The sequence below is a fragment of the Panulirus ornatus genome, chromosome 64 (assembly GCF_036320965.1).
Source record: "Panulirus ornatus isolate Po-2019 chromosome 64, ASM3632096v1, whole genome shotgun sequence".
Taxonomy (NCBI): Eukaryota; Metazoa; Arthropoda; class Malacostraca; order Decapoda; family Palinuridae; genus Panulirus; species Panulirus ornatus.
The window spans coordinates 21,131,314-21,146,545 of record NC_092287.1 but is presented as its reverse complement, the minus strand read 5'-3'; the positions used below and the strand labels follow the sequence as shown (position 1 = coordinate 21,146,545).

General features: G+C 40.4%; 1 protein-coding gene and 1 long non-coding RNA gene across 3 annotated transcripts in view; one reads left to right on the top strand and one right to left on the bottom strand.

Moving 5' to 3' along the window:
* Positions 1 to 2,947: 2,947 nt before the first annotated feature.
* Positions 2,948 to 14,002, bottom strand: LOC139746328 (uncharacterized). Its single transcript, XR_011712136.1, has 3 exons — positions 13,898 to 14,002; positions 13,369 to 13,514; positions 2,948 to 3,160 (listed from the first exon to the last, which is right to left on the bottom strand). It is a non-coding gene; the product is annotated as an uncharacterized lncRNA (long non-coding RNA).
* Positions 13,085 to 15,232, top strand: part of LOC139746327 (endosome/lysosome-associated apoptosis and autophagy regulator family member 2-like) — a 55,878-nt gene continuing 53,730 nt past the window's right edge. For both annotated transcript variants that reach the window (XR_011712135.1, XM_071657469.1), the window contains exon 1: positions 13,085 to 13,470. Coding sequence is in view for 1 of the 2 variants with exons in the window: in XM_071657469.1 (XP_071513570.1) it covers positions 13,390 to 13,470 (81 nt within the window). In the remaining variant the exon portion in view is untranslated. The remainder of the gene's footprint in view (positions 13,471 to 15,232) is intronic.

The following is a 15,232-nucleotide window of genomic DNA, read 5'->3' as shown; positions in this document are numbered from 1 at the left end:
AATTTTTCTCCATTCAAACTTGCATCCCAATTAATTTGTCCCTTAACCCTACTGAGCCTAATAACCTTGCTCTTATTCACATTTACTCTCAAATTTCTCCTTTCACACACTTTTCCAAACTCAGTCGCCAACCTCTGCAGTTTCTCACCTGAATCAGCCAGCAGAGGTGTATCATCTGCAGAAAACAAATGACGCACTTCCCAGGCCCTCTCATCAACAACAGACTGCATACTCGCCCTTCTCTCTAAGGCTCTTGGATTTACCTTCCTAACCACCCCATCCATAAACAAATTAAACAACCATGGGGACATCACACACCCCTGCCGCAAACCGACATTCACTGGGAACCAATCACTCTCCTCTCTTCCTACTCGCACACATGCCATACATCCTTGCTGAAAACTTTTCACTGCTTCTAACAACTTGCCTCCCACACCATATATTCTTAATACCTTCCACAGAGCATCTCTATCAACTCTATCATATGCCTTCTCCAGATCCATAAATGCTACATACAAATCCATTTGTTTTTCTAAGTATTTCTCACATACATTTTTCAAAGCAAATACCTGATCCACACATCCTCTACCACTTCTGAAATCACACTGCTCTTCTCCAATCTGATGCTCTGTACATGCCTTCACCCTCTCAATCAATACCCTCCCATGTAATTTCCCAGGAATACTCAACAAACTTATACCTCTGTAATTTGAGCACTCACCTTTATCCCCTTTGCCTTTGTACAATGGCACTATGCATGCATTCCTCCAATCCTCAGGCACCTCACCATGAGTCATACATACATTAAATATCCTTACCAACCAGTCAACAACACAGTTGCCCCCTTTTTTTAATAAAAAATGTTCATGTATGTATATATGTGTGTTATGAATGGATGAGTCTTTCTTTGTCTGTTTCCTTGTGCTACCTCGCTGATGCGGGAAACGGCATTCAAGTATCATAAAGATAGAAAGAAGGAACAGAGAAGGGGGCCAGTTGAGGATATTCCTTCAAAGGTCCAGTCCTCTCTTCTTAACGCTACCCCACTAATGTGGGAGATGGCGAATAGTATGAAAGAAAGAATATATATATATATATATATATATATATATATATATATATATATATATATATATATATATATATATATATATTCTTTCTTTTCTTTCGTACTATTCGCCATTTCCCACATCAGCGAGGTAGTGCTATGAACAGAGGACTGGGCCTTAGAGGGAATATCCTCACATGGCCCCCTTCTCTGTTCCTTCTTTTGGAAAATTTAAAAAAAAAAAAAAAAAAAAAAAAAACGAGAGGGGAGGATTTCCAGCCACTCTCGTTTTTTTTTAATTTTCCAAAAGAAGGAACGGAAAGGGGAGCTGGGAGGGGATGTTCCCTTGGGGGCCCAGTCCTCTGTTCTTAGCGCTGCCTCGCTGTCGCGGGAGGTGGCGAATGGTGTGAAAAAGAATATATATATATATATATATATATATATATATATATATATATATATATATATATATAAATATATATATTATCCCTGGGGATAGGGGAGAAAGAATACTTCCCACGTATTCCCTACGTGTCGTAGAAGGCGACTAAAAGGGGAGGGAGCGGGGGGGCTGGAAATCCTCCCCTCACTTTTTTTTTTAATTTTCCAAAAGAGGGAACAGAGAAGGGGCCCAGGTGAGGATATTCCCTCAAGGGCCCAGTCCTCTGTTCTCAACGCTACCTCGCTAATGCGGGAAATGGCGAATAGTATGAAAGAAAGAAAATATATATATATATATATATATATATATATATATATATATATATATATATATATATATTAGCATGGGCTATGGATAGAGTTGTGCTCAGGAGGGTGGATGTGCTGGAAATGAGATGTTTGAGGACAATGTGTGGTGGAGGTGGTTTGATCGAGTAAGTAACGTAAGGGTAAGAGAGATGTGTGGAAATAAAAAGAGCGTAGTTGAGAGAGCAGAAGAGGGTGTTTTGAAATGGTATGGGCACATGGAGAGAATGAGTGAGGAAAGATTGACCAAGAGGATATATGTGTCGGAGGTGGAGGGAACGAGGAGAAGTGGGAGACCAAATTGGAGGTGGAAAGATGGAGTGAAAAAGATTTTGTGTGATCGGGGCCTGAACATGCAGGAGGGTGAAAGGAGGGCAAGGAATAGAGTGAATTGGAGCGATGTGGTATACCGGGGTTGACGTGCTGTCAGTGGATTGAATCAAGGCATGTGAAGCGTCTGGGGTAAACCATGGAAAGCTGTGTAGGTATGTATATTTGCGTGTGTGGACTTATGTATATACATGTGTATGGGGGTGGGTTGGGCCATTTCTTTCGTCTGTTTCCTTGCGCTACCTCGCAAACGCAGGACAAACAGCGACAAAGCAAAAGAAAAAAAAAATATATTATATATATTTATATATATAGTGACTAGATTTCCCCTGCAAGAGGTTTCTCTACTATGGCATTTATTAGTTATCAGTTCACTGTCTTTTGTTAATAAGAGATACAATTTTCAGTCGTTGAATCAGGAAAGCAGTGTTTTATAAATTGGTAAAGGTATTCATAGGTGATGCCTTTGAAAAATAAATAAACTTTCCATTTATCATATGAAATTTGAAATTTCAGTTTTCAAAGGTATTTGCAAACTGTTGTGATTATGTATTAGCAACCACACATCATTTTTGTATTTATATGTGTGGTTGACATGTAGTTTTAGCTTATTTTTAGAGAATGGGCCTGTGATGCAACTGTGATATTTTTAGATTAAATTGAATTGTACAACTACCATCTTTCAATTTCTTTAATGTTTTTATCTGTATGGGCAACATACTCTGCTTTCTTAGCATGGCAGCAAGGGTGAATATTCTTACATCTCTTGTAAAGATTTCATTCTCAACTTTCTGCAATGAAATAGGAAAAATTATATACACATTCATGTATGTTTAACTATATATTAGAGTTAAGATGGTAATAAGACAGAAGGTTGGAAATGGAGCTTTAATCCAAACCTTTCTTTGTTATGCACTTCATTAGTAGACCAACAGCATTCAGATATGAAGAAATGAACAGAGGAAGTTCACCCATTAAGCAGTGCATGGATCAAGATGTCTCCTGACTGGCTCTACTGCACACCTGACCCCATACCTGTGGACAAGAAAAACATGACTGCCAATCAGAAGAAATACACAATGAAGACAATGGCTAATGAGAGCAGAGAGGGTGAGGCAAGTAAATATAAACAAGAGAAATATACCAAAAATTTTGATAAGTGAAGTGAAAAACAAAATGAAACCATATGAAAGCGAAAAAAGTGTGATAGATGAAAGCATGTGGAAAAAAGTGAAGAAAATGAAGAGACACCAATAAATAGGATGAAAGTTAATGATACATGCAGACATATAGAAGAGGCAAGTGCAGAGAATTTTTTAAATATGAGTATAATCACCTCAAGATGTGCAAGGAAGCACTCCTCTTTGGAAATTTTGATGTCAGCGGATGTTATGATAAGGAAGAATGCTGTTATGCTTGTCCAGAAAATGGCTGCAAATGTGACAAATAAGCAAATGAGGAGATGAATGTAAGTTCATATACCTACAAAATCAAACAGATATTTGTTTCTACTAGGGAAGAGACCAAGAGTTTAAAAAGTGTAACTATGATATGAGGAAAACAAAAGATTCAAAACTGAAAACATTGGAAACACAGGAAAGAAAGGAAATGATGATCAACTTGGGCATAGACGTACAGGAAGATTTGTAAAGAGATGGAGACAGGTTAATGAAAACCCAAGAAGGAAATACTGGAATAAACATTACCTAGAAAAGAGATGGAGGAAAAAGGAATCAAAATAGATACAACATGAAAACATAACCAAGAAAGGCTGAAATAATGCCTACACAATTAACTTTTAGTACTTTGTCTTGTTGCCTCTCTCTCTGTTAATCTTTTTCAGTCTATACTGAACTGAATCTGATAACTTCCTGAGATATTCATTGTCTATATCCTATTGATTTCATCATGCAGCCTAGATGATGTATAACCACAAAAGGTTGAAGATATGTGTAATTATTGAATTGCAACTGGGCTAAGTTGTTTTATCTGGAAGTTTGATGTATTTTCAGTGTTTGCTTCAAGGTATTTCTTTTAGGTTCAAAATATTTGTTTTATTGGTAATAAGGGTGAATGAACTTTTGTTCTAGGATGGAACTTGTGTAGGGTTTTCAAGACTGTCCTTTATTACGGAAGTGGGTGGCTTATGACTATTTTGAGAATGTTTGTGTGTTCTTTGGGAGAATGATATTGTTTGTATGGGTCAGAAGTACATTGTATGTAGCGCATGGGGTGCTACACATGTCAATTTTGTTTACCATGCACCATAGGTGGGTGTTACTGATCTTGTTCATTTTGTTTAGAAGGGCATGTTCGTTCGTTGCTTGCTTTTCTGTAATAAGGTTGGTAATGGTGTTGTTTTGATTGCCGATTTATTCCGGGGTTTCTTTTTAGAATGAGTGTGTTTGTCTGAGTATGGTTCATTCCTTTATGAGGATTACGCTGTGTAAGGAGTAATGGAGGTTACGTTGCTCCTGTGTCCATGGGAAATATGCTTTTCACTGACTTAGTTGATGGTGTTGGTGAAACATGAGATGGCATGATCAAGAGATGGAAGTGATCTATGATGAAGTTTTGAAGCTTGCAATAAATGGAATGTTGACCAATCTGCTTTTTCTTCTTTCTCTCTTTTTATTTCTAATCTCTGAATTAGATGGGTTTGGAAAAGTGATTTCAGACCAGATGAGGGAAGAGATCATATAGCATGCTTGCATGTGGTTCTTGTGTGCAGTGCTGGTGTGCAAAATGCAATTTCTAATGACTTTGGAAGTGGTGAGCTGGGTGTTTGGTTGGCTGGTTACATAGGTTGAAGATACTGAAAGAATACATTTAGTTTATGAGTAGTTTGCCTCAGAAATTTTGAATGTGAGTCAAGCCAAGCAGGATGGTGGGCACTGAAATTTCCAGGTGTGTTGGTCAGGATCTGTAGATGATGAGTGTAAATGGGAAGACAAGTACTGAGGTACAGTATGCATGTGTTGTGTATGTTGTAGAATGTGTTGTGGTTCTATTTTCTTAGATAGCATTTCAAGATTGTTGTCCCTGATTGTGATCTGTTTTGTGTTTTGGATTGATTGTAGTATATGTGTCATGAGGTCTTGTCCTTCTTGCCTGTCTTACTGTGGCTCTAGTTATAGAAGCGAGGGAATATATATTTGGGCACAGGTCTGGTTTCTTGAATGAGGGCTGTGTATATACTGTGTTTATGGAGAAAGTTATGTTCTGTATGTTTGCTTTTCATCCCACTGTTGAAAAATGCATAGTGTGTGAATGGGGTTCTGCAGAGTAGTGGAATCATATATTTTGTGTTAGTGCTCTTTAAAAGTGTGAGGATTCGGGGAGACATTTGAATGTTTGAGTGGGAGTGGCTGCCATATGACCAGAGCTCTGAGTAGTCGTTTATGAAAGGAAGTGATGTACGATGAAGAAACCAATGAAGACATCTGTTACACATCTGAAAGATCAGTTTCTCTAGCCGGTGACTGAGATCTGGCATTGTGAGTGGATGTAATTGTGTGGTCTGTGGTTAAGATTAATGTCAACGGCTTGCAATGTTTTTAAGGGATGATAACTTGGATATCACCCTCATTTGTGCAGCATTTAGGTTTGACTGATGGAACATTTGCTTAGAATTGCCCAAGACTGCACTTTGTGTAAAAGCAAGAAATTGGATTTTAGGGGGAGGGAGGATAAATGCTGAGGGTGTTCTAGGCAAACACACTTTGTCGCTGTCTCTCGCGTTAGCGAGATAGCGCAAGGAAACAGACAAAAGAATGGCCCAACCCACCCACATACATATGTATATACATAAACGCCCATACACGCACATACACATACCCATACATTTCAACGTATACATACATATACATACACAGACACATACATATATACACATGTACATATTCATACATGCTGCCTTCATCCATTCCCGCCGCCACTCCGCCGCACATGAAAAGGCACCAACCTCCCCCCGGCGTGCGCGCGAGTTAGCGCTAGGAAAAGACAACAAAGGCCACTTTTGTTGACACTCAGTCTCTAGCTGTCATGTGTAATGCACCGAAACCACAGCATATATATATATATATATATATATATTTTTTTTTTTTTTTTTTTTTTATACTTTGTCGCTGTCTCCCGCGTTTGCGAGGTAGCGCAAGGAAACAGACGAAAGAAATGGCCGAACCCCCCCCCCCCATACACATGTACATACGTCCACACACGCAAATATACATACCTACACAGCTTTCCATGGTTTACCCCAGACGCTTCACATGCCTTGATTCAATCCACTGACAGCACGTCAACCCCTGTACACCACATCGCTCCAATTCACTCTATTCCTTGCCCTCCTTTCACCCTCCTGCATGTTCAGGCCCCGATCACACAAAATCTTTTTCACTCCATCTTTCCACCTCCAATTTGGTCTCCCTCTTCTCCTCGTTCCCTCCACCTCCGACACATATATCCTCTTGGTCAATCTTTCCTCACTCATTCTCTCCATGTGCCCAAACCATTTCAAAACACCCTCTTCTGCTCTCTCAACCACGCTCTTTTTATTTCCACACATCTCTCTTACCCTTACGTTACTCACTCGCTCAAACCACCTCACACCACACATTGTCCTCAAACATCTCATTTCCAGCACATCCATCCTCCTGCGCACATCTCTATCCATAGCCCACGCCTCGCAACCATACAACATTGTTGGAACCACTATTCCTTCAAACATACCCATTTTTGCTTTCCGAGATAACGTTCTCGACTTCCACACATTTTTCAAGGCTCCCAAAATTTTCGCCCCCTCCCCCACCCTATGATCCACTTCCGCTTCCATGGTTCCATCCGCTGACAGATCCACTCCCAGATATCTAAAACACTTCACTTCCTCCAGTATTTCTCCATTCAAACTCACCTCCCAATTGACTTGACCCTCACCCCTACTGTACCTAATAACCTTGCTCTTATTCACATTTACTCTTAACTTTCTTCTTCCACACACTTTACCAAACTCAGTCACCAGCTTCTGCAGTTTCTCACATGAATCAGCCACCAGCGCTGTATCATCAGCGAACAACAACTGACTCACTTCCCAAGCTCTCTCATCCCCAACAGACTTCATACTTGCCCCTCTTTCCAGGACTCTTGCATTTACCTCCCTAACAACCCCATCCATAAACAAATTAAACAACCATGGAGACATCACACACCCCTGCCGCAAACCTACATTCACTGAGAACCAATCACTTTCCTCTCTTCCTACACGTACACATGCCTTACATCCTCGATAAAAACTTTTCACTGCTTCTAACAACTTGCCTCCCACACCATATATTCTTAATACCTTCCACAGAGCATCTCTATCAACTCTATCATATGCCTTCTCCAGATCCATAAATGCTACATACAAATCCATTTGCTTTTCTAAGTATTTCTCACATACATTCTTCAAAGCAAACACCTGATCCACACATCCTCTACCACTTCTGAAACCGCACTGCTCTTCCCCAATCTGATGCTCTGTACATGCCTTCACCCTCTCAATCAATACCCTCCCATATAATTTACCAGGAATACTCAACAAACTTATACCTCTGTAATTTGAGCACTCACTCTTATCCCCTTTGCCTTTGTACAATGGCACTATGCACGCATTCCGCCAATCCTCAGGCACCTCACCATGAGTCATACATACATTAAATAACCTTACCAACCAGTCAACAATACAGTCACCCCCCTTTTTAATAAATTCCACTGCAATACCATCCAAACCTGCTGCCTTGCCGGCTTTCATCTTCCGCAAAGCTTTTACTACCTCTTCTCTGTTTACCAAATCATTTTCCCTAACCCTCTCACTTTGCACACCACCTCGACCAAAACACCCTATATCTGCCACTCTGTCATCAGACACATTCAACAAACCTTCAAAATACTCATTCCATCTCCTTCTCACATCACCGCTACTTGTTATCACCTCCCCATTTACGCCCTTCACTGAAGTTCCCATTTGCTCCCTTGTCTTACGCACCCTATTTACCTCCTTCCAGAACATCTTTTTATTCTCCCTAAAATTTACTGATAGTCTCTCACCCCAACTCTCATTTGCCCTTTTTTTCACCTCTTGCACCTTTCTCTTGACCTCCTGTCTCTTTCTTTTATACTTCTCCCACTCAATTGCATTTTTTCCCTGCAAAAATCGTCCAAATGCCTCTCTCTTCTCTTTCACTAATACTCTTACTTCTTCATCCCACCACTCACTACCCTTTCTAAACAGCCCACCTCCCACTCTTCTCATGCCACAAGCATCTTTTGCGCAATCCATCACTGATTCCCTAAATACATCCCATTCCTCCCCCACTCCCCTTACTTCCATTGTTCTCACCTTTTTCCATTCTGTACACAGTCTCTCCTGGTACTTCCCCACACAGGTCTCCTTCCCAAGCTCACTCACTCTCACCACCTTCTTCACCCCAACATTCACTCCTCTTTTCTGAAAACCCATACTAATCTTCACCTTAGCCTCCACAAGATAATGATCAGACATCCCTCCAGTTGCACCTCTCAGCACATTAACATCCAAAAGTCTCTCTTTCGCACGCCTGTCAATTAACACGTAATCCAATAACGCTCTCTGGCCATCTCTCCTACTTACATAAGTATACTTATGTATATCTCGCTTTTTAAACCAGGTATTCCCAATCATCAGTCCTTTTTCAGCACATAAATCTACAAGCTCTTCACCATTTCCATTTACAACACTGAACACCCCATGCATACCAATTATTCCCTCAACTGCCACATTACTCACCTTTGCATTCAAATCACCCATCACTATAACCCGGTCTCGTGCATCAAAACCGCTAACACACTCATTCAGCTGCTCCCAAAACACTTGCCTCTCATGATCTTTCTTCTCATGCCCAGGTGCATATGCACCAATAATCACCCACCTCTCTCCATCAACTTTCAATTTTACCCATATTAATCGAGAATTTACTTTCTTACATTCTATCACATACTCCCACAACTCCTGTTTCAGGAGTATTGCTACTCCTTCCCTTGCTCTTGTCCTCTCACTAACCCCTGACTTCACTCCCCAGACATTTCCAAACCACTCTTCCCCTTTACCCTTGAGCTTCGTTTCACTCAGAGCCAAAACATCCAGGTTCCTTTCCTCAAACATACTACCTATCTCTCCTTTTTTCACATCTTGGTTACATCCACACACATTTAGGCACCCCACTCTGAGCCTTCGAGGAGGATGATCACTCCCCGCGTGACTCCTTCTTCTGTTTCCCATTTTAGAAAGTTAATACAAGGAGGGGAGGATTTCCGGCCCCCCGCTCCCGTCCCCTCTAGTCGCTTTCTACGACACGCGAGGAATACGTGGGAAGTACTCTTTCACCCCTATCCCCAGGGATAATATACATATATATATACATATACACACACACACACATACACACACATACGCACATACACACACACCCACACACATACATATATATACATATGAAAAATGTAAGAAACAATTTAGAAAACAAACTTTTAGATTGAAATGAATGAAAAAAAAAAGAATGTCACATAATGGTTCAACCTCTGGCTATGGAAAAGGAAATGTACAATTTATTCACACAAACGTCAATAGCAGTTCTCATCAATTTCACCACTGTATCAATAAGCTTCAATGTCTAAGCTACATTTTTCTCCAACTTCACTATTTTCTTGTCAAAAAAACACCATGATTGTGCGTGTCCTGGGAGGGCGTCCAGGACAGGTTGACGGAGCGAGAGCTGAAACCCATGATCAGAGGTCGACCAGGGGAGTCTGGAGTATCTGGTTGTCGTCTGCTTCGAACGGAGTACCGAAGCCCAAAGCTGCGAGGCAACACAAGCTACACCACATCTAAGCGACTACCTTGCTGCAACCCTGAAGCGCTATGACCAATTCACCTTGTCGCTTGCGATTCCCCGTCGGTCAGCAACAGTTCCTCTCTACGTCTCGTCAAGTAAAAGAATGATGGCTCTTCACTGATCACAATAACACATTCTTCGTCACGCCTTCCGCTGCCACCTGCTCGGTGAGGAGGAGTAAGGACCAGCAGTGCCCTCCTCTACAACACTATATATATATATATATATATATATATATATATATATATATATATATATATATATATATATATATATATATTTTTTTTTTTCATACTATTCGCCATTTCCCGCATTAGCGAGGTAGCGCTAAGAACAGAGGACTGGGCCTTTGAGGGAATATCCTCACCTGGCCCCCTTCTCTGTTCCTTCTTTTGGAAAAAAAAAAAAAAAAAAAAACGAGAGGGGAGGATTTCCAGCCCCCCGCTCCCTTCCCTTTTAGTCGCCTTCTACGACACGCAGGGAATACGTGGGAAGTATTCTTTCTCCCCTCCCCCCTTTTTCTTTAACCTAAGATCTGTGCCTTGAATCCATACGACACCGTCGGGACTACTATGCCATCAAACACCCATCTTTACACCCTCAGGCTGTGACATTTTCTTTCTACACACATACATTAATGCACCCAAGATGTCCGCTTTTGGTAGACTTGTGGAAATCATTATTTAAAACATAAGTGTAGATAACTTAGGATCACAGCTTAATTGGTATTTTTGTCACATGAACGATTTCGTCGAAAACCATGTCTAACAGATATTGATCTTTATGATTAGTGTGAATTATAAAGTGGTTCATGTCACTTATTTAGATTTTCAGAAAGCTTTCGATAAATTCCAACATCGAAGATTACCATCTAAACTTAACTCTCATGATTTAGACGTACAAAAATGGTTGACAGGCTACACAATATAAACAGAAATGTAGCGATTACATGTCAAGCCTCATCAAGCTTAGATGTATTAAGTGCAGTCCTAAAAGGATCAGTATTGGGACTTATTCCCAATCAGATGTATTTTTATGACATAGATCATGGTCTGCTGTAAGGTATCAGAATCAGCGGACCCCAATAAAAGCCTGGAAATAAAGCTACACAAGAAAATGGCCTTTTTATGCCACATTTGTCAAATAAATGTAAATCAATACATGCAGTGTTTTACAGATTAGTAAAAACGAGAGAACAATATTCTGCTAGAATTATATTGTTACATAATTTAGGTGAGGAAAGTGCAACAAATTTTAGGAACAAAAGGGAAGTAAGAAGTGAAAAAGTTGACCAAAATTCTAGGCTTTATGTTTAGAGCATTCAAATTCGCAAGGAATGTTAATACACTCCCTTCACTTTGCTGGTTTTGATTGGCATACATTTATCGGGGGGGGGGGGGGGGGAATTGCATTATCTCAAAAAAAAAAAAAAAGAGGTGACATAAGTCATCCCTACCCCAGTCGAAGAATGTCCCTCCAGAATTTCACATAATTCTACATATAAAGATTGATTCCCAGTGCAAAGTACCTATATTTCTTTTATATTTCAACTATTTTCCCATGCTTATATATCCACTCAACATATTCAATATACAATATGCTTAACTTAGGAAAAAGGTTAGCATGATCTGCTAAGAGTATTCAGAATCGCCAAAGTCGTTGATAATCAAGATCTACGATTTCATTTTCATTAGCAATGATGGATACAAACTCGTGGGCAAACGTTCTACTTCGAATGAGGGGAAATTACTTTTTCACCAGGATTCTTAATACAAATAATTACCTACCACTACGAAAATATGAGAGCAAAACCACATACATGTAAAAAAAGTACTTTGAAAGCTGTGCGTGTCAATACAAATAATTACCTACCATTACGAAGAAATGAGAGCAAAACCACATATGTGTAAAAAAAAGTACTTTGAAACCTGTGCGTGTCAGAGTTTACTATATATGGCAGGATAACTACCTAACCAGGAACTAGTGGCTGGTAATTTGAGGGGCACCCGCCATAGGGAAGAGAAGGGAGACAGCGATTCTCCAGAGATCCGAGATAAACTGTCGAGTGCTTTATTTCCTTGTATTGTATATATATTCACACCTCTGGTGTAGTATACATCAGTAAAAATTAACGTTTGTATTCTCTCGATGATAATTATTATCACATACACCAGTGTTAATTGTTAGTTGGGAATAAGACTGACATTCTTGTGGCTCCATGTGACTTTTAGCAGGTGATCCGGAGTTAAGATGTTTACCTAACACATGATTTTTGAGGAAGCAGTGAATGGAAAAGTCTAGAGCAAAAAATGCCTGGGCGCAACACCGCTTGTTTCTGGATTGACATTTATCTATACCTTTGTATACATTTAAAGGTACCTCTTTTACCATTTTAACTAACCTCAATGTTTCTGATTTATTTTCCTGAATAGCCTTGAAAGATCCCAACAATCTGTGCTGTTTGATGTATTTGTCATCAGCTTTGCTCTATTTGATTGCTGTATTGCATCGATCATTGTTAATAGTCCCATGGAGTCAGTAGCAATGCCTAGGACCACACAGAGGTCACTGAGGGTCGCCCAGGGCATTTATTTCAGAACCCTCCTACAGGTGACACCTACTCCCTTCAGGTTATGTATGACCATGAGTGTGCAATAGTCTTGCTTCAAGGTAAATTCTCGATGGTAATTAGGTATTCTCTTGGTGCTACTGGGACTGAGTGTGACTTACGCAATATGATGATTATTTCCGCCAAATGTCTAAATCCAAATGTAACTTCCTTACACCAAGAAGGTCTCAAGAGTGTTCCTCATTGAGTAATAAAAGTCACCTCATTCAACTTCATTTGTTGAAATTTCTGTACCAGGTTTAATGTTACAGTCTAGTTCATTTCAGTAACCTTCCTTGACTAAGTGTGAAACTACGAGCATACATTGGACATGATAAGCTGAGCGAGTACAGCAGCAGAGTTTTGACGTATGTCATCGATCCTGGAGCCGAGCCACCATATGCGGGCGCGCGCATCAGTTGCCGAATGCGTCCTAGTAAACTAATTCTGCCCAGTTGTGGCAGGAAAACACGACGCATATCTTCAGTGACATCTTTTTGGGACCTTCATCATCATTTTTCATTTTGCGATTGAGATCCATATCGTGGAGCGAGAATTAAACGACCATTGGAAGGTGGTAGTGACAATTGTTGTGTTACTTCCCGTGTCACGCTGCAAAGGTCGCCTTGACACCAGTGTGAGTGGAACAAGTGAGGTTTGGGGTGTGCCTGTGTCACTCCCCGCATCCCAGCCGAAACCCATGAACGCAGTGAGGTGTGGCTAACCTGGTGCAGGAGTAGGTCATCATGAAGGTCCTCTTAATTCTCGTCATCGCTACGCTGAAGTTCAAATCCGAGGCAGACGCCCTCAATAAGACCTGCCAGCCGGTGAGTCGTTCGGTTGGCGCCTGTCCAGCTTGCTCGTTCATTACCTGGAACATTTATCACTATTTGTTATGATTTGTGTTTATTGAGCATTTTGAGAATCTCAATGGGGTTTTGGGATTGTGGAAAACAGTGATTTATAAGTGTTTCTTGGTTTTTAAAGTTTAAAAATGACATTCAATCTATCTGCTCAAGGTAAATTTCTTCCAGAAATGGCATTTTTGAAGTTGCAATGAAAGCAGTCTTATCTGTGCCATATGTCAATGATTTGTCGTAGTTATTGGTCGCAGATGTCCTCCAAAGCAACCCGAAAAGTATGGCTAGTAAGTGTAGATGAAGATCACGTCTGTACCAGTGGTAGTGGTGGTGGTGGTGATATAAGATGAGTAAACCCTGACAGGGTGATGGAAGTGCTACTTTAAAAGCTAACCTGTTGTCGGTATGACGCCACAGTCCCGGCCTCTTTTGTTTACCTCGGGATATAATGATTCAAGTGTCTCCTTCTGAGATGTTGAAGAGAGATCGGGTTGGGAGAGGGACGGGTAGTGTAAGGGAGAAATATAGATTAGTATAAATGTCAATATTCGCGTGCAATTGCAGTATGTCTTCCACTGCGGTGTATCGTTTAACACCCACAATGAAATTTACTTTGGAGGGAGACATCACGAAGTAGTTTATTGCATTATCCATAAACCGTAGTTCAAAATCCCACCACTATAGTCTTTTCATTGAAACGGTCGCTTAACCAATCTTTACTGTGCCATGGGTCAAGTTGAAGGCATATCGTATAACACTCATTCTTACACTTTTCTGCACACTTACATGTTTGGTCAGATGCCATCTTCGCGACACCTTTTTTTTTTTTATTTACTACATCCTTACCGATCAGATCAGACGGCAACTTCAGTACTCCATTTTTACACCCATATCTTTACTGCACCCTTATAAGGTAGATCAAAGCCCATCTTCATTACACCAGTCATCTTCAATCTGCCCTTATATTCTCTAGGCCATCGTCTTTACTGTCCTTATCTTCACTACATCTTTATCACCCTGTGCCATAAGAGGTCAGTGGTCATTGCTACACCCTAGACATCACTGGCCTTTGACCTAACCTTTATAGGTCAGATCAAAGGTCAGCTTGAGTTAATCGTGTAGGGATTACTTGTGCTTATTGTTGGCAGAATTAAAAGTAAAAACGGTATGTCCCTCCTTTGTAGACTGACGTATATTAGCCATCACAAGAATATATGTAGAGCATTGAGGATACACGTATGAACATAGAATATTATGGGTACACTAGTTGTACAATTGCCTAGGATGTATGAAATGTCATGTACATAGAATATTGAAGGATACATTCGTACAGTAGCGTAGGATGTATGAAATGTTCTGACATCCAACCAATATAAATTGTGGTTTTCGCTAAGGAGGAGATGACATTTGGTGAGAAAAGGACAATGAAAGTAAGTGAGCTAGGAAGACTTGTTAAGAAATACCAGGAGAGATTGCGTGTAGAAAGGCAAAAGTGGAGAGTGAACGAAGTAGTTGAAGAATGATGTAACGGTCAGAGTTCCTGACCGTGACGCATTCTCGGGCCGCCCAGCGTTAAGCCCATTGGTTCGAATCCTGGATGCGGCAGTTGGTCCACAGTCAACCCAGCTGTTCCTCATCCCCTGGGGGTTGGTCGATGAAATGGGTACCTGGCTGATGCTAGGTTATATATATATATATATATATATATATATAGAGAGAGAGAGAGAGA